The sequence below is a fragment of the Mytilus edulis genome, chromosome 10, assembly GCF_963676685.1.
Source record: "Mytilus edulis chromosome 10, xbMytEdul2.2, whole genome shotgun sequence".
NCBI classification, from domain to species: domain Eukaryota; kingdom Metazoa; phylum Mollusca; class Bivalvia; order Mytilida; family Mytilidae; genus Mytilus; species Mytilus edulis.
Window position 1 is genome coordinate 80250444 of NC_092353.1, and position 27899 is coordinate 80278342.

The 27899-nt window shown below is 35.2% G+C and overlaps 1 protein-coding gene across 19 annotated transcripts; it reads right to left on the minus strand.

The window, feature by feature from the left end:
• LOC139491960 (serine protease inhibitor Kazal-type 5-like) lies at positions 1 to 27717 on the minus strand. 19 transcript variants are annotated; one of them, XM_071279929.1, is made up of 23 exons: positions 27603 to 27625; positions 26573 to 26661; positions 25058 to 25139; positions 24092 to 24214; positions 23496 to 23630; positions 22596 to 22727; positions 20700 to 20822; positions 20306 to 20452; positions 19525 to 19656; positions 19166 to 19303; positions 17407 to 18444; positions 16055 to 16582; positions 9769 to 10032; positions 8516 to 8647; positions 7232 to 7495; positions 6609 to 6740; positions 5332 to 5595; positions 3251 to 3382; positions 2684 to 2956; positions 2051 to 2182; positions 1674 to 1805; positions 1373 to 1504; positions 1 to 248 (listed from the first exon to the last, which is right to left on the minus strand). In XM_071279929.1, the coding sequence occupies exons 2-23, from the start codon at positions 26637 to 26639 to the stop codon at positions 209 to 211; spliced, it is 4542 nt and encodes a 1513-aa protein (XP_071136030.1). In that variant the 5' UTR covers positions 26640 to 26661; positions 27603 to 27625; the 3' UTR covers positions 1 to 208. The 19 variants fall into 19 exon arrangements, with proteins under 19 accessions (XP_071136030.1, XP_071136031.1, XP_071136033.1 ...); XM_071279930.1 differs by lacking the exon at positions 20700 to 20822 and having other exon boundaries at positions 27603 to 27704; XM_071279932.1 differs by lacking the exons at positions 1373 to 1504; positions 20700 to 20822 and having other exon boundaries at positions 27603 to 27717.
• Positions 27718 to 27899: the final 182 nt, after the last annotated feature.

Here is a 27899-nt window from a genome sequence, read left to right on the forward strand (position 1 = left end):
TAATTCGTATAGCTCTGTAAGCTTTATTAATTATAATACTTCATATTATAAAAGCAGGTACATAAAAATCGTTTTACATTTTTAAAAGCACATTTATAACAATGAACAATATAATAAAATGAGGTATAAAAAAATAAAATATGTTGATAAAACGACAAACAGTAATAGGTATTTAAAATATTGGTATGAAAATGTTGATAGATGGGTCTCAACAAGGACATCGTCCTTCACATGCAACGGTCACATCACTGAAATAAAAAAAGAAAGATTTGAAGAGATGACATTACATGCATAGTTTGATCTACATTAAAAATATAACGAAGCATTATGATAAATTTAACTTCTCTTTAAGTAAGTCTCCTTATTACATTGGTTGCAATGAATTACATTGATTTCCCAGTGAAATAAAACCCGATAATTTCACATGTGAAATAAACGAGGTTATTTCACTCCTTTGACGTCATACAACAATATGCGTTGTCAAGACGTCGATAACGTCGGATCAAAACAAATTGTGAATGCGTAAAAAAAGATATAGTTCCTTACTTTTTCTACCTTAATTTCATAAAAAAAAGCCATTTGCCAATGTAATAAAAAAATAAATCAAAGAATTCAAATATCGGAAAATATTCAACTCGTGACCGAATAACACTGTTAATTAACTCATGCGCTGCGCGCATTCGTGAATTAATGTGTTGTTCGGTCACTCGTTGAATATTTTTCTCTATTTGAATTCTTCGATTAGTTATTCTATAAATATTATACCTGTGGTTTTTCGTAAGTTTCATAGAACAGGTTATATGTTGGATTGCATAATTCAAATGATGTATTTGTTTTGTAAATTTCAGTTCATATAACAGTGTTCTAAATCTAAACATAATATTCAATTTCCGTAAGCAAATGCAAAAGTGGATAGTTTTGGTTGTTATGTTAGGGTCTCTTTTCAATTTTCATGGCAATTTCATTTTAATTTCATAGTGTCGGCTTTAAAAGTTTTGCTGCAACAAATGTACTGATGTTACAAAATTAAAAAAATCTTCCTTTTGTGAGCGATATTCGTTTTCATAGCGTGTCGAATCAGTATCAAGAAAAAATCCAATTGTGTAATAAGCTAAGATATTTTTAAGTCAGTGACAGTTTGTTGTTATCAATCCGTTTGATGTGTTTGATGTGTTTGAGTTTATGATTTTGCCATTTGATTAAGGATTCCGTTTTGAATTTTCCTCGGAGTTCAGTATTTTTGTGATTTTACTTTTTGTTGCTCTGATGTATTCAAGAATGGATTTGTGTAGTTGAAAGCACGTTTTTGTTAGGCGAAATAAATCAAAAGTGTTGAATTGAAAGATATTATTCCAGTGTTTCGTGAACTCACCGACACTCAGCCAAACATCTATTACTATATGTCTTGTCATCTATTCCACAAACAAGTTTCCTTTCCTTAGTACATTTACATGCCCTTGACGCTTTACAAGGACACCGACCTTCACAATCGACTCCATTAGCCCTTAAAAAAAATATCAATACATTACACATGTCTTTAATCTTCTGAACGCAGATATGATCGTCGACAAAGACATCTACGTTTTTTATGTTCACTTTTTTGTTTGTTTGTTTTACTATTTGTTGTTAGGTTAGGTGGAGTAGGTGTTATGAAGTAAATATCTTATACTCACTTGCAATCTGCCATGCATCTGTTTGCGTACGTCTTTCCATTTTTTCCACAGACAAGTTTCCGTTCTCTGGTACACTTACACAGTTTTTGTTTCCTGCATGGGCATTCTTTTTCGCATTTGATATCTACATTCCTTAAAATATAATAGAATGAAACTTATCCCATGCTCTAGAATGTGATTAATTTTCCCCTTCCACTAAGATTGACATTTTCATAATTCTGCAGTTAGAATAACATTCACTGGTTTAATTATTTTTCATATTCTGTAAGGAATTCAAGGTAAAATGAAAATTGTAATTGGTGTTATATTCTTTAACCTATTTTGCATATTTCATTCAGGGAATTAATTTAATTTTAACAACTTAAAAACTAACTTACTGACATTCCGCCATACACTTGTTGCTGTATGTTTTGCCGTCACGTCCGCAGACTGGTTTCCGTTCTCTGGTACACCTACACAACTTTTCTTTTCTACATGGACATTCACCTTCACATTCAATCTCAACATTTCTACAGGAAGGAAAAGTTAAGATTTTGTCCGATTTTGTAAAACTTATTTGTTAGTACTGTATGTCTTAAATGACCAAAAAGTGTTTTAGCTCTTCTGTAACACACACTAATGACTTTTGATCCCCAAATATCTTTTTCTTTAGAAAAATCCAAAATGTCGGAGATTAAATAGTTTATCCGTTTTGAAGATTGAAAGAAAAAAAGTGCACTATCATACTTACATATCATTACATACAGCTTATTATCATTATTATAGCACATAAATCAATCAATAACTCCATGTCTTATACTAGTTATTGTGAAATTATACTGATTAAAGTACGATGTGAACGAATAGTTATTATGCAATTGTGACACATAATTTTGAGGGGACAAATAATATACACGATCACCGATGATGAAATCACTCCAAGAAACAAAAACACGTGCAATCACGACTTTATTAAAAAACTAATATCTTATTTCACTATAGGAATTCATGCAACTATGAAATCAACTTACTGACACTCTGCCATACAAGTGTTGCTGTAGCTTTTTCCATCACGTCCGCAGACCGGTTTACGTTCCCTAGTACACCTACATATTAACTTTTCTTTTCTGCATGGACATTCTTCGTTACAAGCTATAGGTGTACTGGCACAATCCGCTCCACACTTGTTCCCGTATGTTTGGTTGTTGGTTCCACACACCGGTGAATAGTCCATTGTACAAGGACAAAAACCTTCCAAGGATCTCGTACAAGGACATTCTCCTTTACACTGAATCTGTGCACCTCTGTAAACAAAAGTACATCACTTATCTTTTACATTTTGTCCTATTAATAAATGGTAAAATTATACCTTTATGAAAACGTATCAATTATTTATTAGTCCAAATATCATTAGGACTTGGCCAGTTCTAAGTTGGCAAGAGGCTGGTTTAATCGGTATTAACCTGCGAAAATTACCAGTCACGTGATACACAAGTTATTATCTCGTGTCCTTACTTATAAACATGTATACTATAACTAGATATAAAAACCGTTAATACAACACTTTTGTAATTTTGATAAGTTTGAAATTAACTTACTGACACTCCGCCATGCAACCGTTGCTGTATGTTTTTCCGTCACGTCCGCAGACTGGTTTCCGTTCTCTGGTACACCTACATAACTTTTCTTTTCTACATGGACATTCACCTTGACATTCAATCTCTGCATTTCTGCAAAAAAAGCAAAATATTGTGTTTTTATAATGGTTTAGTCTACGTTCTACGAGTTCCCTGAATTAAATGTTTCCGTAAGACAAATTTGTTACTAGCATAAAACAAAGTTGATTGATCGCATGAAAGAATGGTTAAGTTTTTGTGGAATCAACTCTTTGAAAACTAAACACAAACGCACGCAGACGATGTAATCAGATATATGTATAAGTTTTTTTAACCTTTAAAATTTCTTTAATAACATTAACGGTACCAATTTTCCTGACCAGATGCGCATTTCGACAATATATGTCTCTTCAGTGATGCTCGTGGCCGAAATATTTGAAATCCAAAGCTTAAATAAAAGATGAAGAGCTATAATCCAAAAGGTCCAAAAAGTATAGCCAAATCCGTGAAAGGAATCAGAGCTTTGCACGAGGGAGATACAGCAAATTTTAATAACACAACAAATCCGTATTTTCATGCCAGTAACAAAGTACTGGCTACTGGGCTGGTGACACCCTCGGGGACTAACAGTCCACCAGCAGAGGCATCGACCCAGTGGTAGTAATAACATTAACGGTACCAATTTTCTTTAAAATATGCTGATTGCATGATGCTTTTAATATTTCACTTTATAAAAACAAGTGACACATAATTATATGAAACGCATTAGCAAACACTACTAATCTAGATAGTTGTATCAAATATGAATGCACAAAACCTAACAAAGTTCAGACAAAGAGTGTCAAGGGAAACAGAAGTTGCGGTTTGAAGGAACAATATACCGGTATACCGTGAGCTATTCATTATTATTATATCAAATGTATAAGCATTTGGTCAATACTAATTTTGATAAACAAGATGGATGTGTAAACGTATCACATGAAGCTTGGTACCACATTTCCAGAATTTGTCGCATAGTTCTTAAGAACAAACGGACACACAATATCAAACGAAGGCAACGTTATTTTACCGATATTAAAAACTCCCTCTCTCGGAGCGACAGATATGGTTTCATAAACAAAATACATCCCAAAGAAACAACAAAAACACCCATTTATGACTGAATAATAAATCCATGTACAATATCCGTAATATTAGGTGCTCGGGCATTCAATGAAGTACCCTATACATATAAAATTTCATACGTCAAGTACAGTACACGATATACATGTAGTAACACACATGTTCGACTCAATTCTGATAGCACCTTAAACTTTCCCTTATTATTCGTTTATAAATTAAGATGTCATTAAAAACATATGGTTTCAACTCTCTTGGTCAAAGCTCACCTTTGATGAATTAGGCTATTATTTTTTGTCTTTTTTTTGGTAAAGTAGCTCTTAAAATTTGTTTGGCTTTGAGCGTTCCTGATGAAGGTAAAAAAAAAAAGACATAGCGTCGGAAGCATGCTATTTATAAAGTGTCTTTTTATGTTTGTTAATTCTCAACAGTTACTTATTGTAAATTCCAAACAAACGCGATTTTTAGATTTGAAATAAGTTTTGCAAGAATGGTTCTGATTGATGATCAAGAATTAGAAATACAAGAACACTGCCAGTCCTTTCTTGGCTTATATAGATATTCTTATGTATTCAGTTTTGAATAAATTACTTCGCCTAGCGCAGCTGGATACGACCGCAGAGGTTCAACCCTGAACAGTTGGGACAAAAATGGTGCCAATATTCCCGCTTGATACAGGTCTGAATTTGGATTGTAATCAAATATTTGACACATAATAGGTTTCTGACATAGAATTAATGTAGTCAAATAACTTAGAATTGGTGATATGATGCGAATTTATATTCAATTTTCCGCTTTTTTGCAATACACCATGCTGTTCAGAATTGACCCCCATCCCCCTTTTTTTTGGCAAAAAAAAAATGATATTTGAAGAATTTTTCTTTAAATTTCTGAAACCTGTAATAAAAATTAAAAAAAGTCCGTCCCACCATGGAGGTACGTACTGACAATCGGCACCACATTTGTTCCCATAAGTTGTCCCATCAACTCCACATACAGGTCTGTAATCCATTGTACAAATACATTCCTTCCTACATGGACATTCACCATTACAAGCTATAGCCGTACTGGCACAATCTGCTCCACACTTGTTCCCGTACGTTTGGTTGTTGATCCCACATACTGGGGTATAGTCCCTTGTACAAACACATAAATTGACCACAGAACTGTCACAAGGACATTCTCCTTCACATTGAATATGTGCGTCTCTATAAAAAGGAAGTAGTCACATGTTGTAAATATTTTATCCTATCATTAAACAAAAACCAGTATTGAAATGGGAAACAAGGGAACCACGAGGAAAAAAGATTTTGTTGACTAATTCGGCCCACTAAAAATCACTCTTACACAGGTAAAACGATGACATACATATATTATTAATTCAAAATATGAAATCAAACAAACCTTAACAAATTTGTCAATATAAGTTTGCAACTGCTCGATTTTTGTTTTATACATGTATATATATGTGTGTTTATATCGGGTTGTATAACCGTCGACAGTTTGCAAAGTTCATATCGATAGATAATTGGATGGCGTCAAGTATTGAAAACACACGAAATGTTGATACATAATAAACTGGTTTGTTGTTTATTTTGGTAGTTGAATATAGGTTTCAGTATATTACAAATCAAATATTCAAAATGATGTGTCAAAAAAGTGGACTTGAATTTGACGGTTATATTTATGATAATAAAGAGATGTGGTATAGCCAATGAGACAACTATCCGACCAAGTTGAAATGAAGTGGATGTAAGCAATAATGAGCAAATGAACAGCCATAAACAATTAAAAAATCACATACTGTTTTGTCAGCTATTAAACGCCCACACAATTCATTTGAAACTAACTGCCTAATTTATAACAAAACAATGTATGAACAACAAATATGACAGACATAAACCAACGACAACCGCTAAGCTACAGGCTCTTGACTTTGAACTGGGCTCATGACGAATGAGCCGGGGTTAAACATGTTTGTGAGCGCTGACCGTTCAATCCTCCCCATACCATGGAAAGTGGTGTAACAGCACAACATTAGTTAAAAGAAAATCAAATCAGTAAAAAAAGGCGTAACTAATCAGATGAAAACAAAGCACCAAACACTTTGATGCAAACACTTCCACCAGAAAATAAATTTGCAATTACCACTAACTTCGAACACTGCAATTTGATTTACAGCCGGAATGCATACAATTTTGATAATTGAAAATCAACTTACCGACATTCTGCCATACATCTGTTGCTGTATGTTTTGCCGTCACGTCCGCAGACTGGTTTCCGTTCTCTGGTACACCTACATAACTTTTCTTTTCTACATGGACATTTACCTTGGCATTCAATCGAAACATTTCTGCAAAAAGCAAAACAATATTTGTTTCTTTAATTGTCTATTCAACGTGCCATGGGTTCTCTTGTATAATTGTTTTCAGGGGGAAAATAAATTACTTACACAATAAACAATAAACTCACCATATTAACTAGGATTGAAATTTGTATTTACGCCAGACACGCGTTTCGTCTACGAAAGACTCATCAGTGATGATCGAACAAAAAAGGATAAAAAGGTCACAAAGTACGAAGTAGGAGAGCATTGAGGACCAAAATTTCCTAAATCTTTTGCCAAATACAGCTCACAAAACTCATTTCTTCAATTTTAAAACAAAGAGATAAAAAAAGATACCAACGAGATATTTGAACCCATAAAACGAAAACGAACTAACTATGCCATGGCTGAAAACGGCCAAAAGACAAATAAAAGTGTTAAAAAACCAACAAAATAGGAAGACATTTGTTTTGTTGTCATAATTTGTCTTTGCAGGTTTCTACAATGTTTGTACGTACTGACAATCGGCACCACATTTGTTCCCATAAGTTGTCCCATCAACTCCACATACAGGTCTGTAATCCATTGTACAAATACATTCCTTCCTACATGGACATTCACCGTTACAAGCTATATGTGTGCTGGCACAATCTGCTCCACACTTGTTCCCGTACGTTTGGTTGTTGATTCCACATACTGGTGAATAGTCCATTGTACAAATACACAAATTGTCCTCAGAACTTTTACATGGACATTCTCCCTCACATTGAATCTGTGCATCTCTGTAAGAAAGTAGGACATTCACATGTTTGAGATACTGTATCATATCATTAGAAAAAAGTCAGTATTGAAATGTGAAACAAGGGAGCCACGAGGAAAACCCCCATTTTGTTGACTAATTCGGTCCAATAAAATCACTCTTACACAGGTAAAACGATGACATACATATACTTTTAATTTAAAATATGAAATAAAACAATTTTAAACAAATGTGTCAGTATACGTTTGCAACTGTTTGATTTTTGTTATATATCTATATATGTATGTTTATCGGGTTGTATTATCGTCGACAGTTTTCAAAGTTCGTCTCGATAGATAATTGGATAGCGTCAAATATTGAAAACTCACGAAAGTTGATACATAATAGGCAGTCCTTTACTTGTTTGTTGTTTCTTTTAGTTAGTTGAATATAGCTATACAGGTTGCAGTGTATAACAAATCAAATATTCAAAATGTTGTGTTAAAAAAGTGAACTTGAATTTGATAATAAGGAGCTGTGATATGCCAATGAGACATATATATTCGAACAAGTTCAAATGAAGTGGATGTAAGCAATAATAGGCAACCGAACAGCCCTCAACAGTTACAAAAGCATATACTGTTTTGTCAGCTAGTATACGCCAAAACAATTCAATTGAAACTAACGGCTTAATTTATGAAAACAATGTACGAAAAACAAATATGACAGACATGAACCAACGACAACCGCTGAGCTAAAGGCTCTTGGCTTTGAACTGGCTCATAAAGAATGAGCCGGGGTTAAACATGTTTGTGAGCGCTAAGCGCTCAATCCTCCCCATACATTGGACAGTGGTGTAACAGCACAACATAAGTTAAAAAAAAGAAGAAAAAAATCAGTAAAAAAAGGCGTAACTCACTAATAAGATGAATACAAAGCGCAAAACACTTTCACGCAAACACTTCCAAGAGAAAATAAATTTGCAATCACGACTAACTTCGAAAACTGCAATTTGATTTACACAAAAATGCATACAATTTTGATTACTGTGAAATCAACCTACCGACATTCTGCCATACATCTGTTGCTGTATGTTTTTCCATCACGTCCGCAGACTGGTTTACGTTCTCTGGTACACCTACATAACTTTTCTTTTATACATGGACATTCACCTTGACATTCAATCGGAACATTTCTGCAAAAAGCATTTATTTTATTATTTATTCATCGTGCCATTGGTTTCCTGGTTTGATTGTTTTCAGGAGGGAAAGGTTACTCACACAACAAGCTCGTCATAGAAACCAGGATTACAATTTTGTATATACGCCAGACTCGAGTATCGTCTACAAAAGACTCATCAATGACGCTCGAATAAAAAAAAAGTTTAAAAGGCCAAGTAAAGTACGAAGTAAAAGAGTATTGAGAACTAAACGTTCCTAAACGTTTTGACACATACAGCTAAGGTTACCTATGTCTGAGGAAAAAAGTCTTAATATTTCAAAAATTCAAAGTTTTGTAAACGATAATTTATACCTTTGATTATATCTATGATAATTCATGTACACACATAAGTGCTGACTACGTACCGGGCTGGTAATACCCTTGGGGGAAAAAAACTTCACAAGCAGTGACATCGACCCAGTGGTTGTAAATAAACTCATCATAGAAAAAGTACCAGGATTGCAATTTTATATTTACGCCAGATGAGCGTTTCGTCTTCAAAAGACTCATCAATGACGCTCGAATAAAAAAATAGTTAAAAAGGCCAAATAAAGTACAAAGTTGAAGAGCATTGAGGACCAAAAATTCCTAAAACTGCCAAATGCGGTTAAGGTTATCTATAATTCCTTAGGTAGAAAAGCCTTTGTTTAAAAAAAAAGTTTTGTAAACAGTTAATTTATAATCATGATTATATCAATGTTAATTCATGTAAACACATAAGTGCTGACTACGTACTAGGCTGGTAATACCCTCGGGTAATAAAAACTCCACCAGCGGTGACATCGACCCAGTGGTTGTTTTTATTTACTCAAAATATATACCTGTACCAGGATTAAAATTTGTATTTACGCCAGACGTGCGTTTCGTCTACAAAAGACTCATCAGTGACGCTAGAATCAACAAAAGATAAAAAGGTCAAAGAGATAAAAAAAAAAAGATACCAACGAGATATTTGAACCTTTAAAACGGAAACGAACTAACTATGTCATGGCTAAAATCGACCAAAAGACAAATAAGTGTTGAAAAATAACCAAATGAAACATTCATTAGTTATCATAATTTTTCATTGCGGGTTTCTAAATTTAAGATACTTACTGACAATCAGCTCCACATTTATTCCCATAAGTTGTCCCATCAACTCCACATACAGGTCTGTAATCCATTGTACAAATACATTCCTTCCTACAAGGACATTCACCGTTACAAGCTATAGGTATTCTAGCACAATCTGCTCCACACTTGTTCCCGTACGTTTGGTTGTTTGTCCCACACACCGGTGAATAGTCCAGTGTACAAACACAAAAGTTTTCTGAGGATCTTGTACAAGGACATTTACCGTCACACTGGATCTGTGTACCTCTATAATATAGAAACATGAGTCAAACTGTCTTTCAAGCTAGCTGTTAAACCAGGTTGAATCCACAATTTTCTATATACGGATATGTTTGTACCATGTCGGGAATATGACAGTTAATTTCCATTCGTTTGGTGTGTTTGGGTTTTTGTTTTTATCATTTGATCAGGTGCTTCCGTTTGAATTTTCCTTGGAGATCAGTATTTTTTATTATTTTACTTTCAAAAATCATTCGAGATATACATAGCGAGGATGAGAGACGTCTTAATTGACATATGAATGACAAAACTAATGTCAAAGAGGAGGAAAGATACCGAAGAGGGGTAAAGATACAAAAGAGGGGGAAAGATACCAAAGAGGGGTAAAGATACAAAAGAGGAGGAAAGATACCAAAGAGACGGTCACTCATAGATCGAAAATAAAAACCAAAGAGGGGGAAAGATACCAAAGGGACAATCACTCATAGATCGAAAATAAAAACCAAAGAGGGGGAAAGATACAAAAGAGGGGGAAAGATACCAAAGAGGGGGAAAGATACCAAAGAGGAGGAAAGATACCAAAGAGACAGTCACTCATAGATCGAAAATAAAAACCAAAGAGGGGGAAAGATACCAAAGGGACAATCACTCATAGATCGAAAATAAAAACCAAAGAGGGGGAAAGATACCAAAGAGGGGTAAAGATACCAAAGAGGGGGAAAGATACCAAAGAGGGGTAAAGATACCAAAGAGGGGGAAAGATACCAAAGAGGGGTAAAGATACCAAAGAGGGGGAAAGATACCAAAGAGGGGGAAAGATACCAAAGAGGGGGAAAGATACCAAAGAGGGTGAAAGATACCAAAGAGGGGGAAAGATACCAAAGAGACAGTCACTCATAGATCGAAAATAAAAACCAAAGAGGGGGAAAGATACCAAAGAGGGGGAAAGATACCAAAGAGGGGTAAAGATACCAAAGAGGGAGAAAGATACCAAAGAGGGGGAAAGATACCAAAGAGGGGGAAAGATACCAAAGAGGGGGAAAGATACCAAAGAGGGGGAAAGATACCAAAGAGGGTGAAAGATACCAAAGAGGAGGAAAGATACCAAAGAGACAGTCACTCATAGATCGAAAATAAAAACCAAAGAGGGGGAAAGATACCAAAGAGGGGTAAAGATACCAAAGAGGGAGAAAGATACCAAAGAGGGGGAAAGATACCAAAGAGGGGGAAAGATACCAAAGAGGGGTAAAGATAACAAAGAGGAGGAAAGATACCAAAGAGACAGTCACTCATAGATCGAAAATAAAAACCAAAGAGGGGGAAAGATACCAAAGGGACAATCACTCATAGATCGAAAATAAAAACCAAAGAGGTGGAAAGATACCAAAGGGACAGTCACTCATAGATCGAAAATAAAAACCAGAGGAGGAAAGATACCAAAGAGACAGTCACTCATAGATCGAAAATAAAAACCAAAGAGGGGGAAAGATACCAAAAGGACAATCACTCATAGATCGAAAATAAAAACCAAAGAGGAGGAAAGATACCAAAGAGACAGTCACTCATAGATCGAAAATAAAAACCAAAGAGGGGGAAAGATACCAAAGGGACAATCACTCATAGATCGAAAATAAAAACCAAAGAGGGGAAGGATACCAAAGAGGGGGAAAGATACCAAAGAGGGGGAAAGATATCAAAGAGGGGGAAAGATACCAAAGAGGGGTAAAGATACCAAAGAGACAGTCACTCATAGATCGAAAATAAAAACCAAAGAGGGGGAAAGATACCAAAGAGGAGGAAAGATACCAAAGAGACAGTCACTCATAGATCGAAGATAAAAACCAAAGAGGGGGAAAGATACCAAAGGAACAATCACTCATAGATCGAAAATAAAAACCAAAGAGGAGGAAAGATACCAAAGAGACAGTCACTCATAGATCGAAAATAAAAACCAAAGAGGTGGAAAGATACAAAAGGGACAGTCACTCATAGATCGAAAATAAAAACCAAAGAGGAGGAAAGATACCAAAGAGACAGTCACTCATAGATCGAAAATAAAAACCAAAGAGGGGGAAAGATACCAAAGGGACAATCACTCATAGATCGAAAATAAAAACCAAAGAGGAGGAAAGATACCAAAGAGACAGTCACTCATAGGTCGAAAAAAAAAACCAAAGAGGGGGAAAGATACCAAAGGGACAATCACTCATAGATCGAAAAAAAAACCAAAGAGGGGGAAAGATACCAAAGGGACAATCACTCATAGATCGAAAATAAAAACCAAAGAGGGGGAAAGATACCAAAGGGACAATCACTCATAGATCGAAAAAAAACCAAAGAGGGGGAAAGATACCAAAGGGACAATCACTCATAGATCGAAAATAAAAACCAAAGAGGGGGAAAGATACCAAAGGGACAATCACTCAGAGATCGAAAATAAAAACCAAAAGGCGGAAAGATACCAAAGGGACAATCACTCATAGATCGAAAAAAAAAACAAAGAGGGGGAAAGATACCAAAGGGACAATCACTCATAGATCGAAAATAAAAACCAAAGAGGGGGAAAGATACCAAAGAGACAGTCACTCATAGATCGAAAATAAAAACCAAAGAGGGGGAAAGATACCAAAAGGACAGTCACTCATAGATCGAAAAAAAAACCAAAGAAGGGGAAAGATACCAAAGGGACAATCACTCATAGATCGAAAATAAAAACCAAAGAGGGGGAAAGATATCAAAGAGGGGGAAAGATACCAAAGAGGGGGAAAGATACCAAAAAGGGGTAAAGATACCAAAGAGACAATCACTCATAGATTGAAAATAAAAACCAAAGAGGGGGAAAGATACCAAAGAGACAGTCACTCATAGATCGAAAATAAAAACCAAAGAGGGGGAAAGATACCAAAGGGACAATCACTCATAGATCGAAAATAAAAACCAAAGAGGGAGAAAGATACCAAGAGGGTGAAAGATACCAAAGAGACAGTCACTCATAGATCGAAAATAAAAACCAAAGAGGGGGAAAGATACCAAAAGGACAGTCAATCATAGATCGAAAAAAAAAACAAAGAGAGGGAAAGATACCAAAGGGACAATCACTCATAGATCGAAAATAAAAACCAAAGAGGGAGAAAGATACCAAAGAGGAGGAAAGATACCAAAGGGACAGTCACTCATAGATCGAAAATAAAAACCAAAGAGGGGAAGGATACCAAAGGGACAATCACTCATAGATCGAAAATAAATACCAAAGAGGGGGAAAGATACCAAAGGGACAATCACTCATAGATCGAAAATAAAAACCAAAGAGGAGGAAAGATACCAAAGAGGGGGAAAGATAGCAAAGAGGGGTAAAGATACCAAAGAGACAGTCACTCATAGATCGAAAATAAAAACCAAAGAGGGGGAAAGATACCAAAGGGACAATCACTCATAGATCGAAAATAAAAACCAAAGAGGGGGAAAGATACCAAAGAGGGGAAAAGATACCAAAGACACAGTCACTCATAGATCGAAAATAAAAACCAAAGAGGGGGAAAGATACCAAAAGGACAGTCACTCATAGATCAAAAAAAAAAAACAAAGAGGGGGAAAGATACCAAAGGGACAATCACTCATAGATCGAAAATAAAAACCAAAGAGGGGGAAAGATACCAAAAGGACAGTCAATCATAGATCGAAAAAAAAAACAAAGAGGGGGAAAGATACCAAAGGGACAATCACTCATAGATCGAAAATAAAAACCAAAGAGGGAGAAAGATACCAAAGAGGAGGAAAGATACCAAAGAGACAGTCACTCATAGATCGAAAATAAAAACCAAAGAGGGGGAAAGATACCAAAGGGACAATCACTCATAGATCGAAAATAAAAACCAAAGAGGGGGAAAGATACCAAAGAGGGGAAAAGATACCAAAGACACAGTCACTCATAGATCGAAAATAAAAACCAAAGAGGGGGAAAGATACCAAAAGGACAGTCACTCATAGATCGAAAAAAAAAAAAACAAAGAGGGGGAAAGATACCAAAGGGACAATCACTCATAGATCGAAAATAAAAACCAAAGAGGGGGAAAGATACCAAAGGGACAATCACTCATAGATCGAAAATAAAAACCAAAGAGGGGGAAAGATACCAAAGGGACAATCACTCATAGATCGAAAATAAAAACCAAAGAGGGGGAAAGATACCAAAGGGACAATCACTCATAGATCGAAAATAAAAACCAAAGAGGGGGAAAGATACCAAAAGGACAGTCAATCATAGATCGAAAAAAAAAAACAAAGAGGGGGAAAGATACCAAAGGGACAATCACTCATAGATCGAAAATAAAAACCAAAGAGGGAGAAAGATACCAAAGAGGAGGAAAGATACCAAAGAGACAGTCACTCATAGATCGAAAATAAAAACCAAAGAGGGGGAAAGATACCAAAGGGACAATCACTCATAGATCGAAAATAAAAACCAAAGAGGGGGAAAGATACCTAAGAGGGGAAAAGATACCAAAGACACAGTCACTCATAGATCGAAAATAAAAACCAAAGAGGGGGAAAGATACCAAAGAGACAGTCACTCATAGATCGAAAATAAAAACCAAAGAGGGGAAAGATACCGAAGGGACAGTCACTCATAGATCGAAAATAAAAACCAAAGAGGGGGAAAGATACCAAAGGGACAATCACTCATAGATCGAAAATAAAAACCAAAGAGGGGGAAAGATACCAAAGGGACAATCACTCATAGATCGAAAACAAAAACCAAAGAGGGGGAAAGATACCAAAGGGACAATCACTCATAGATCGAAAATAAAAACCAAAGAGGGGGAAATATACCAAAGGGACAGTCACTCATAGATCGAAAATAAAAACCAAAGTGGGGGAAAGATACCGAAGGGACAGTCACTCATAGATCGAAAATATAAACCAAAGAGGGGGAAAGATACCAAAGGGACAATCACTCATAGATCGAAAATAAAAACAAAAGAGGGTGAAAGATACCAAAGGGACAATCACTCATAGATCGAAAATAAAAACCAAAGAGGGGGAAAGATACCAAAGGGACAGTCACTCATAGATCGAAAATAAAAACCAAAGAGGGGAAGGATACCAAAGGGACAATCACTCATAGATCGAAAATAAATACCAAAGAGGGGGAAAGATACCAAAGGGACAATCACTCATAGATCGAAAATAAAAACCAAAGAGGAGGAAAGATACCAAAGAGGGGGAAAGATAGCAAAGAGGGGTAAAGATACCAAAGAGACAGTCACTCATAGATCGAAAATAAAAACCAAAAAGAGGGCGAAAGATACCAAAGGGACAGTCACTCATAGATCGAAAATAAAAACCAAAGAGGGGAAGGATACCAAAGGGACAATCATTCATTGAAAAAAACAAACTGATAAATAATGTAACTGTTGTTGTATCAAAATTTACACTAGTGTCTGACATTAGTTATATATTTGTTTACAAAATGATGAATTTTGTTCAACATCGTATTTGTCGACTTTATGGATGCGTTAAGCCATTTGAGTCCTACAGGCCAACTTATTGTTGTGGTAATATGTAACAAAACGCATGAAAACTATTCTCGAGATTACTAGTATCAAATAAAGACAACAATAGCATACCACTGTTCAAAATTCATAAATTTACAAAGAGAAAACAAATCCGGGGTACAAACTAAAACCGAGGAAAACACAACATCAACTTTTAAAAGAGGAACTATAAAAACCTGAACAGTCAAGCCACATATAAAAAATGATTTTCATCAAGTTTCTCTATATGATTTACATTTAACTTACTTGCATTCAGCCATACATTTGTTATTATAGGTCTTCCCGTCAGTTCCACATACAGGTTTATATATTATTTACATTTAACTTACTTGCATTCAGCCATACATTTGTTATTATAGGTCTTCCCGTCAGTTCCACATACAGGTTTATATATTATTTACATTTAACTTACTTGCATTCAGCCATACATTTGTTATATAGGTCTTTCCATCAGTTCCACATACAGGTTTATATATTATTTACATTTAACTTACTTGCATTCAGCCATACATTTGTTATTATACGTCTTCCCGTCAGTTCCACATACAGGTTTATATTCTCTAGTACATTGACACAATCGGTTGTTCCTCCTACACGGACATTCACCATTACATGCGATCTCGACACCTTCACAATCGGCCTGGCATTTGTTATCGTACGATTCTCCGTTTACTCCACAGACTTGTCTAAACTCCATTGTACAGATACAGGCTTCACTTTTATTACATGGACATTCTCCGTTACATGAAAGGTCAACTTCCGCACAATCAGCACCACATTTGTTCCCATATGTTTGGCCATTAACACCACATACAGGGCGATAGTCAAGTGTACAAACGCATGGTGTTCTGATGCTCGTACATGGGCACTCTCCTTTACATGCAACAGCAGTATTATCACAGCCTGCTCCACATTCGTTGTCATATGTTCTGTTGTTAACACCACAGACAGGGTCATAGCTAGCCATACAGTAACAAGGGGCTTTACAAGGACATGTGTCATTACAGAGGAGCTCTGCATTACTGTTAAGGAAATGAAAAATAAAAATACAAAAGATAAAAACGTTACTCAACTTTTACTTCCGAATATTTAACGATAATGACTGATAAAATATGTTAGACACCAAGGTCATTAAACATTATTAGTCGAAGGGCATACACTATTTCAAAATTTAATATCAAAGCATCAAACCTACTTATTGAAGCTCCATTAAGCCAATAAGGTGTCTGATGCAGACGGAATGCAATATTAAACTCTTAGCCTGATACATTCGACGAGGTTTTACAAGCACAAGGTCAAAGCCACAAATGGTGGACATTTGTGTCCTCGATAATATCATCCTCCCAATATTCAGCACTTCTGTTTTGTCATAAAACATCATTGTCTGTTCCCTCTATGTAAACTAAATATTTATGAAATGCTGAAATCGTTCGGAAAAAGTAAAGATTTTTTATCAAAGGCATATAAAGCCTGAGTCAGCTTGTGCATAATTTCACTTGGGTGTTTTAAGTTTTCATGTACTTCACATTACAGATGATAAGCCTTTTCATGGAAATAGAATATGTTTTCGAACGAAAATCTAAATATTTAGAAAGCAAATTTAAATAAACATATTTTTGAGGATCACATTCAAAATTACTTTCAAATAATTAATCCTGTATGAAACCTAAGCTCTTGTGCAATTCATTATAATTGACAGTCCAGGGAGAAACTTTGACATTTCTACTTAAAATTACTATTTCTCCGAAATGATAACAAAGTTTTTAAACAATGCTAATTTTAAATGCGTGACTCATACACATACTAATTCGGAATCGATAAGAAAATGATGCTTGTAAATACTAACTTGCATGCTGCTAAACATTTATTACTGTATGTTTTCTTGTCACTTCCACAGACAGGTTTATACTCTCTGGTACATTGGCACAATCTCCGACAAGGACACTCGCCATTACATTCCACTTCAACATCGGCACAGTCAGCCCCACATTTGTTACCATATGTCTTCCCATCAACACCACATACAGGTCTATAGTCCAATGTACATATACAAGGCCGTTTTGTATTTCCACAAGGACATTCACTATCACAAACGACACTAGCTCCATCGCAACCAGCCTGGCATTTGTTACCATACGTCCGTCCATTAACACCACAGACTGGTCTGTAATCCATCGTGCAAAGACAAGGTTTTTTGACGTCTTTGCATGGACATTCTCCATCACATGCGATGATAGCCCTAGCACAATCCGCCCCGCATCTATTTCCATATGTCTGGCCATTTGTTCCACATACGGGTGTGTAATCCATTGTGCATACACACTGGTCAGTTGTATTTCGACATGGACATTCTTCTTTACAGGCCACACCCACCCCAACGCAGTCAGCTTCACATTTATTTAAATATGTTTCATCATTGGTACCACACACTGGAGTATATTCCTTTGAGCATGCGCATGTGCCTTTACAAGGACATTCACCATTGCATGCAACCTTTGTTTGATCACAGCCAGCGTTGCATTTGTTCCCATAGGTCTTCCCGTTTGTTCCACAAACTGGTTGATAGTCCATAGTACAAATACAGGATTTGCTTTTACAGGGGCACTCGCCATTACAAGCCACGTCAGCATTAGCGCAATCGGCATTACACTTGTTTCCAAATGTTTCGCCGTTAGTTCCACATACAGGTCGATAATCTAGGGTACATATACAAGGCTTTCTGCAAGGGCATTCCCCATCGCATGCAATTTGAGTATTTTCGCAGTCGGCATTGCACTTATTGCTGTATGTCTTATTGTTGATGCCACAAACAGGTCTGTAGTCCATTGTACAAATGCAAGGTTTTGTACATGGACACTCTCCATTACACGAAATGGCTACATCACTGAAAGATAAGTATAATTATCATAAAGTGAGTTGAAACCTCTCAACATACACAGAGATCGATAGATGCATTAATTTTTCTTTTTATTGTTACTTTCTTCTTGGGTCAATATAACTGCTTGTAAACTATTAGTTTCCAAGGGTATCGCCAACTAAGTTATCACTGTTTCAGTACTTATATAATATTTAACAAGGTTTTTACAGTTTTTCCGTTCATGACATTAGAAATGCTTAAGAATCTGAGGTTCCAATTTCCTTGGATTAATATGACTACATATAGGTCTGCGCTTGATTTGGTCATATACATCCTTGGGTATTGATTATTTGGGTTTGAGTTTTCCTGATGGAGATATTAATTCAGAAAAGAACTTTACTTCGGACAACGCACGAAACTATTAAATCGTTATTGTCATTCGGTATACTAGTACATGGAACAAAAGCATTTTTGTGGAACTCAATTATATATAAGTTACATTCGAGACTAAAACTTTCCACGTCAAAATGACGAGACAATAAATGTCTTGATATTCAAAACGAGGCAGTCATCTTTGTTTACGTTTGAAGCATTGACATATATGGATGGTCGCACTCCTGCTAACCTAAACTAATGACGAATGTGATATCAAAACGTTCCTTACCAGACTTCTGATGTGCATGAAACAACCTTATGCAGACTGGAATTTAATTAAATTTGAATCGGTTTAATTTATGAATTGACTTACTGACATTTCGCCATACATTTGTTGCTGTATGTTTTACCATCAGTTCCACAGACTGGTTTCCGTTCTCTGGTACACAAACATAACCTGTCTGATCTTAGACTACATGGACATTCACCTTCACATTCAACTGAAACGTTTCTACAAAATGCGAAAAAAAACTATTGTTTGCTTTATTTTATTCCACAGGAGTATTTGCTTTTGCTTTTCATCTAGATAAAGATACATCCTAGTCTCAAGTTAAACTATTTGTCCCGTTAAACCCTAATGATAAAATATGTTGCACTTAATGTTCGTGGGATGAGGTTCATTTCTTAAATGAAACATGAGTTGTACTAGTTTGAGTGTATACATATACTTACCGACATTCCGCCATGCAGTTATTGTTGTATGTTTTGCCATCTCGTCCACAAACTGGTTTCCGTTCTCTGGTACATCTACATAACTTTTCTTCCCTGCATGGACATTGGCCTTTGCATTGTATTTTAGCTCTTCTGTAATGATAAAAATGGCAAATTAAAAGTAAGGAATAATTTTGGGGAAGACTTAAAACCCTTAGAATTATGATTATGTGTTAAAATCTTATATAGTGTTATATATTGATTTTTTTTATGAAAATGAAGACACCTATACTTTCGATACTAGAATATTCGAAAGGTAAATCGTATGATATTTCTAAACCAGTTTACCAAAAAGCTAGAACAAAATCAATAACCCAAAAGCAACTTTCACAGTGACCTATAGTTGTTAATGTATGTGTCATTTTGGTCTCTTGTTGAGAGTTGTCTCATTGGCAATCATACCACAAATCCTTTTTTATATTCAATCTGAATATGATCTATCCCCGCTCCCAGTTCATCCCATTTTAACAATTTTCGCTTCCATTTATGTCTTGGACAAACATTTTCAACGGACAAAGGTATACAAGTTTTGTGTATCAAACTCTTCTATTTCAAAAAATATAATAGAAAAGATATAGGAAGATGTGGTATGAGTGCCTCCATCCAAGTAACAATTTATAAAAGTATACCATTATAGGTTAAGGTACGGCTTTTAAGTTAGTCTTCGAACTTAAAATTTACAATTTCGAATGTTTTAGAAAAATATTGACAATTTAAAGCTTTTTAAAATAAAAATACTCACGAGCATTTCGCCATGCAAGGGTTGTTGTAAGTTTTCCCATCTCTGCCGCAGACTGGTTGGAACTTCCGGTTACAGAGACATCTTATATCCTGTGCTTTTGTTTGACCTTCACAAGGACAATCTCCTTTACATCTAGGTTTAGTTCCACTGTCAAAATAAATTTAATATTTTATTTTATGATTATCAAGTAATTATAAAATGATGATAAAAGCACCCAAATTAATAACCATTTTTCATTTATAACAAAATGTTCATTTAAAGCCACGTTTGTAATACGATATTTACAAATTATAGTTTGTTTACACAACAACTTATAACTTTTGACTTGGAAAAGCAAAAGTAAGACATTGTGTAAGTTGAGAAATTTTTTCAAAGTCTATTGTCTATAACTTACTCGCATTTAGCTAAACATCTACTCATGTATGATTTTCCATTTCTGCCACAAACTGGTTTCCTTCTTGGTTTGCATCCACATGCCAGGCACGGACATTCATTGTTGCATGAAACAGTCGAATTTCTGTGATAAAGCGTAGAAAAAGACATTCAAGAAAGAAAGCATGCTTTTGTAGAAATGGTTAAAAAAAGTACCCTTTCCATGCAAATGTTATCTAGAATCTTATTTGTTTAGTTTCTCTCTTAAGAACATTTATCAAAAGAAGGTGTTTCTTAAGATGTTTGAACTTGATATGAAAAAAATGACATCAGAGAAGACAATTTGCATTAAAGTAAATTTTAAATTCCTTTTTGGAAAATACCGGAAGGGGCAATTGAAACTCGTTACTGAAAAAAAGAATAAACAACAACACGGTCAAAAGAAAAAGAGAAACACTAGTGAACAATTGCCGTGCAAAAACAAGATATTGAGTAATATGAATCCCTACTAAAACACGTAAGAAACTGATATGCCAGTTTTTGTAGCAAGACTGAAATATGTTTAAATACATGTTGAAAGAAGAAGAAAATGCATTATAACTAACATGCGATATCATTAACGTTAGTTTTAACATGCCGATAAACTTCATCTTGGTACATGTACTAGACATCGTAAGCAATATTCAGTATTTCAATTTTGAAATTTTAGTGAAATGCACATACAATGCACAGTATACAATTAAGAAATGACTGTTAGGTTTTTATGTCTATTCGAAATAACCCAAAAAATGTGGTGAACACCTTTGAATAAACCACTCAATTTCATTTTTAAGGAGTATATATCATGAAAAACGTTCATGACGTCACGAGCACATGACAATATTCGAACTTAAATTTCGTATTCTATAATAATAAAAAAATAAAAGATTTTGTATGATTTCCGTTTCCACTGACCATGCAGAATTGTCAGAAAAGTTAGTCTAAGTGGTAATCTATTATAAACTTTGCAGCACATCATTTTTAAGTCCGAGATTACTTTGACGTCCAACGGCTGTTTTGCCAGACAAGCTGGGGCCGTCGGACGTCAAGAGCTCGTCCCATATCAAAAAGAGGATATTTGCCCGTCCAAAATAGATGCGCTACTTCGTCGCTATTGGTGCCAACTAACGGCCTTGGAATTAAATAAATCGGGTATCAATTTGTTCATTTTTCATTTATCTCTTCATTACCTGCCACCCTTTATTTTCTTATATACAGACAGTTTTCACAGTGACCCATCGTTTCAGACATTTTTATTTTTATTTTCAAATGGACGTCAAGTTTCGAGACCTCGGAACGCAAATATGCAAATATTTATGTTTTTTTACCTCCTTTATAGGAGATCGGTAGTTAACTTTAGTGACCAACCACTAGTTTTCACCTCCTTTAGAGGAGATCGGTATTAAGCATTTAGTAGCCAACCACGATAACAGTCGGAAGGTCTCGGACATTTAGATTACTTGCATCGTAAATGAACGAGGTGTTAGATTATGGTCATTTGCATAAATCATCACTTTTTTTCTCGTGGTCACGTGATAATCTTTGAAAATGAAAGTCAAAATGCAGAAATCGATGGGTCACTGTGAAAACTGTCTGAATATAAGAAAATAAAGGGTGGCAGGTAGGTGAAGCTTACATAAATGAAGAGATAAATGAAAAATGAACAAATTGGTACCCGATTTATATAATTCCAAGGCCGTTAGTTGGCACTAGAAGCGACGAACCAGCGCATCTATTTTGGACGGGCAAATATCAACTTTTTGATATGGGACGAGCTCTGACGCCCCATGACCCAAGCTTGTCTGGTAAAACAGCCATTGGACGTCAGAGTAATCTCGGACTAATAATTTTTATCATTTATTTCCATTAAAGTGCTTACTTGCAACCTGCTAAGCATTCATTTTCGTATGTCCTTCCGTCAGCGCCACACACAGGGCTGTAATCTTTTCTGCAGGCACACGGCGGCAGTCCTTCACACGGACACATACCTTTACACGTCAACTTCACACCACTGTAAAAACAAAAATAATAATAGTGAGAAAAGTAACTACAGTCACACAGAGAACTTCAAGGTCCTTCACACGGACACATACCTTTACACATCAACTTTACACCACTGTAAACAAAATTAAATTAGTAAGATATAAATACCGGCATACTGGCACCGTCAAAACGATCCCTAACAGTGCAATTCTTATAAAACACATATCTGGATCCCAATTTAAGCTAGTATCAATAATTTAGTTTTAGTGAAGAATGTGTATCAAATAAAATTTTAGTCCATATTAGAATAATTTAATTTTGGATGTAACGCGTCTTCTGATTGGTTGACCGTGGCGTTATTTTGTAATCATCCCATAGACATAATTTAGTCATGTGACCGTGACGTCATCAACGTTTTTCATGGTTTCCTACAGTTTAAAATGGAATTTAGAATTAAATTATAAGAAATGACTGTAATATTTTTTTCTGTCTATTCGAAATAACATAAAAAATGTGGTGCACACTGTTAAATAACCCGCTACGCGCGTTATTCAGTGTGCACCAAATTTGTTGTGTTATTTCTTCATAGACAGAAAAAAATATTACAGTCATTCCTTAAATATTGTTCATTTATCAGGAAGAAAACGTTATCTTTTTAATTGCCTGAAACCTGGTCTAAAATTCCGATTGTGAATATCAAAACCACTGTGCCCCAAATCGTCCAGTACCGAAGAAAAACACACACACAAAGATATGACAGTTTTTAGCGACCTAATTTAAACGGAAAAGTACTCACCGGCATTTTGCCGAACATCCATTTTTGTAAGTTACTCCATCGGCACCACATACGGGCTTTTTTCTCTTCCCACATGTATCACATGATTTCAATGGCTTACAGGGACATTCACGCTGACATCGTGCCTTTATTCCTCTGTAAATAAAGCATGCACAGATGTAGCATTTTCGACAACAAGAAAAGAATTGCGCTTAAAACGAATGTTACAGGCTGGCTTTTACTAGCTAGCAGTGAGGTGTACGCTTTTGCGTCATGTTGAACACCTCACTGTAAGTTTGAGATGAAGAACATCAATAAAGTGTTTCTTTTGCTTAATGTTTAATAATAATATAAATATTCAATCATTCCTATATTAGCTACAAAGACTTAAAATCTTTAAAATGGTCGTAACCATCTAAATTTCCCGGTCAACATATTTAAGGTTTTACATTTCGTTTGGACAAAGTTATCTTTAATGCGTGTTTTTGACAACGTGATCAAGTGGTTGCCATATTAACATGTACAGCTTATAAAATTTGGCTTTGGAAGAAGTTATCAGAGTAAAACCTGAATAAAACCCGGAGATAAACATGAACGTCTGCGGATTCCATACTTACTTGCACCTTGCCTGACAGATGTTGGAATATGTGTTCCCGTCTACTCCACATACAGGTGTGTAGTTCTTCGTACAGGCACATGGTGTACACGGACACTCGTGTTTACACCCTATCTCTAATCCTCTGAAATAAAAAATAAATATAACAACGATTTTGTTTTCTATGGAGGCCATTCTTTGACAGTCTCATTCAAAAGTTATTTATAATCAGTATTTCATGTTTATAGATGTTCAGTGGTCTGTCTTAAAGTAATCTAAAGCGTTTTAAAAGACCATTATGAATTGATAGCATATAAATAAATAAACGTGAAAAGAAGAAACAAATGACAATCCGTGTCATGTTTTGTTTTTTAAGATATTATCAATTGAAAATTTGGCGGGAAATAATTCTCACTAAATTTTCTAACATTTAGCAATGGCGCCGTTTTTCTTTCAAAAACTATCATGAAAAACTAACAAGTATTTTATAAGATTTTCAAATACAGTGAAACCTGGCTAAACCGAATCCTGCATAAACCAAACATGTTCTAAAGCACCGTCATATCAAATTGTATGCGCTGTGAACCTGATAAAACCGAACATTGGCCAAAACCGAACAAAATCTGCAGTCCCGAAGAGGTTTGTTTAAACAGTTTTCACTGTATTGCTTTTTAAACTATATGAGCGTGCATCATTAATCATTTTGAAAAGATACATGTAGTGTATTTCACATAACCACAATATACTTGCTAAATTGCTCTCTCCGTTGCATGAAAGCCTTTTGTTCCGTGTTGAAGGCCTCAATGTGACATTATGAGATAAGAACAGCAATACAAGAGTCCTTTGCTTTTTATATTGTCAAATAAGTGTAGGGATCCTTAATCATGCATGAGTACATCAAATCCTGACTATTCGTGACATTAACTTGTTAAGTGTGTTCCGGACACTTTATAAAATGTATTATACGTATGCATGTATGTATACGTACCTCCTAATTGCAGCACATTGATGTTTATAAGTTTTCCCGTTTTGAGCACAAACTGGACCACTTTTCTTGTTACATTTAGGACCTGTTAAATAAATGTTATTATCAAACTGTAATATATATTATGGTGATGCTACTTTGTACGTATTTGTGAAAATTTAGGACACAGTACATTTTGTACATAACGCAAATAACGTACGGCTAACAAACAACCATCTAGGGATCCGATCGAGCTTCAATAGCGAGAGAAGAAAAAGGGTCCTCTCCAGTTTACAATGTATCACTGTTGACGCATTGAGGACGAGGTACGAATTGACTCTTATTGTTCTTACATGAGGGTCTGGAAGGGGTTTACAAAAATGGAGAATAATGGGCAAACAGCGCAGAATAAATGTCTAGACAAATACAGAATAAAAAAAAATAGGCAAAAACAAAAAGAAAGAATAGAAAATGATTGGGCGCTGAAACATAACGTAGTGTGTTGGTGATGGTAATGCATCACAGGGTAATGTTATGCGTCTAGTGTACGGGACTGTCCTATGGATGTCTTATGCCGCTGGCTAACAATATTTTTTGCGAAAAGAAAGCCAAGTGCGTAAGTCTTTCCTGCCAGTACATAGCCTCTGCATGGGGATATCGGAGCAGCAAGGGCCCCAAAAATGCAGTGTGTAGGCCCATTGGTATGTGGTCATGCCCTAGCACTCCTTAACCTTGCCCAGACTATGGGTGAAATAGTCCGCCTGGAGAGGGTCTTAGCCAGGTTACGGAAACTAAGAGAGAAGAAAAGAGAAGAAAACTTTAAAATCAAAATCAATGGATAAGCCGAGGAAGGCATCTATCTATTTGAAGGAAAACCATAAACAAATAACCCTGGTCCACAAGGTTGGAGGTTGAGCTAGGGGGTAATCTCCCCTTCTCATAAAACAGCATCTGACACGAGGATTTCCTTGCCCTATGTGCCTCCGGGCAAATGAGGACTAGGTAGGTACATTGTAGGTAAGAAACATGACGAATAACTATTAATCGGGAAAATAAATAAACAATAGGTAAAAATGGTTCAAACAGAAATAATGCTACAAATTATATATATCAACGGTCTAAATACGTGTTTTTTATGGTATAAAACTTTTATTTTTTGATTTTCATAAAAGTATGAAGACAGATATACATGTACATGTATATACAAAAATACTGCATACTAATCTTGTTAATAAGTTTTCTAATATCCGTGTTATTGTGTGAGCCAGTGAATATGTGTACCATCTAAAAATTATAAAAATTATTAATAAGTCATAATTGCAACAGTGAAACGATTGGGACGTTAACAGATTTTTTAACATAAAGCATATTGAAAAAAATAATAAACTTTTCCAGAGAAAAATCGAACAAAATGCTGAATGAAACTAAATGCGACCAAGGTGACATGGCCGCGGCAAATATTAGCAAAATTCAGAAAAAAATGTCCCCTCTAGAGTATAAAATGGTCATCCTTTAAATAAAAAAAAATGAGCCCCTTACCTGATTTTCTCCGCAAGGATTGCACTGTCGTAAGGCAAAGAACAGCAATGAGAATTTGTATTCTCATTTTAGCGTTTGCAGTCGTTAGCCTGTCAACAAGGTATGTATCATTCAATAAGCTATAAATGATAAACCACAATTATGAAGGTTTTATATACGTAAATACTTCAAATCTTATCTGACAGGAAACTTGTCCAAACTTTCACTATCTTCATTTAAAGCGTTTTCCACCTATAGTCTAAGATGTATAACACAAAAGAGGATCGAATCAAATTGTTATTTAAAATTTCTATTTAATTTTCTTACGTGTATTTGTTTACGTCGTTTTTTGTATAATATTTAATTCCAAGTACACTTTATTTAACCTATAATCTCCGAAAGCATAAACACGAAGTTAAATCATTTGACTTCACATGCACCAATGGATTTTTTTCTAATTGGGAAAAGCATGAGTAAGCTGATTTCCAATCCGTTTCTTTTTGTTTGCTCGTAAACTTGTTCGTCTCTTCTTTTTTTTTTTAATTTTCTGTTGGGGTTCCGATTTTTATTATGATTGGGTAAAATACATACGGAAGAAATAGAAATAAATTTGTATACATGTTTATGTATTAAGAACGTTAAAGGAACGTATTTTCGAGGCTTTACTAGCACATTTCTGTCCTTTAAACCAGACAAAATTTAGAGCTCGGCATACTGTTTAGTGTCCTGTCTTTTGCTGAAGGCCGTATGATTTCTGTGTCGTTGTGTCACCTGTCTTTTGTTGAAGGCTGTGTGATTTCTGTGTCGTTGTGTTGCCGTCACATCAATGTACATTTGAATCTTCATTTTTTCATTTTATGAAGTAAATATTTTAAAACGACAAAGACAAACATATATCGCAATCATACATCTTATAAATATAAAAAGCAAGTTTCAATACATGTTAAATTGTGCATAAATCCAGGAGGTCTCTCACTTTATTGCATAAGTTGTGATGCCGAGATGAGGAGAGTGAGAGACCTAATTTTCACCAACCTGTATAATACATTACCTTGTCTTAACGTTTCCAAAATATAAAGATAAATAATTTCCTTCCTATTTATGACAGAATTGCCAAACCTCTGACATTAGTCATATCATTCCCACATATAATAAACGTTTATAGTTCTTGTTATTTATGGGCCTTATAAACAAATGATTGTTTATCAATATTTTAAAATATTTTTTTGTGCGAATTAAATCTGAATGAGTTTACTACCAGATACGAATTTTTTTATGGATTTGCTACTGCAAGGTTCATGTAGTACATAAACAGATGGTTTCGCAAAGATATCGAGCAGAAATTCTG

Coding starts and splice junctions, on each gene's coding strand:
- LOC139491960 (XM_071279929.1), bottom strand. CDS start 26,639: ATGAGAATACAAATTCTCATTGCTGTTCTTTGCCTTACGACAGTGCAA. Junction 24,215..25,057: donor CAATGTGCTGCAATTAGGAG/GTACGTATACAT, acceptor TTTTTATTTCAG/AGGATTAGAGATAGGGTGTA. Junction 20,823..22,595: donor GAATGCTTAGCAGGTTGCAA/GTAAGCACTTTA, acceptor GCTTTATCACAG/AAATTCGACTGTTTCATGCA.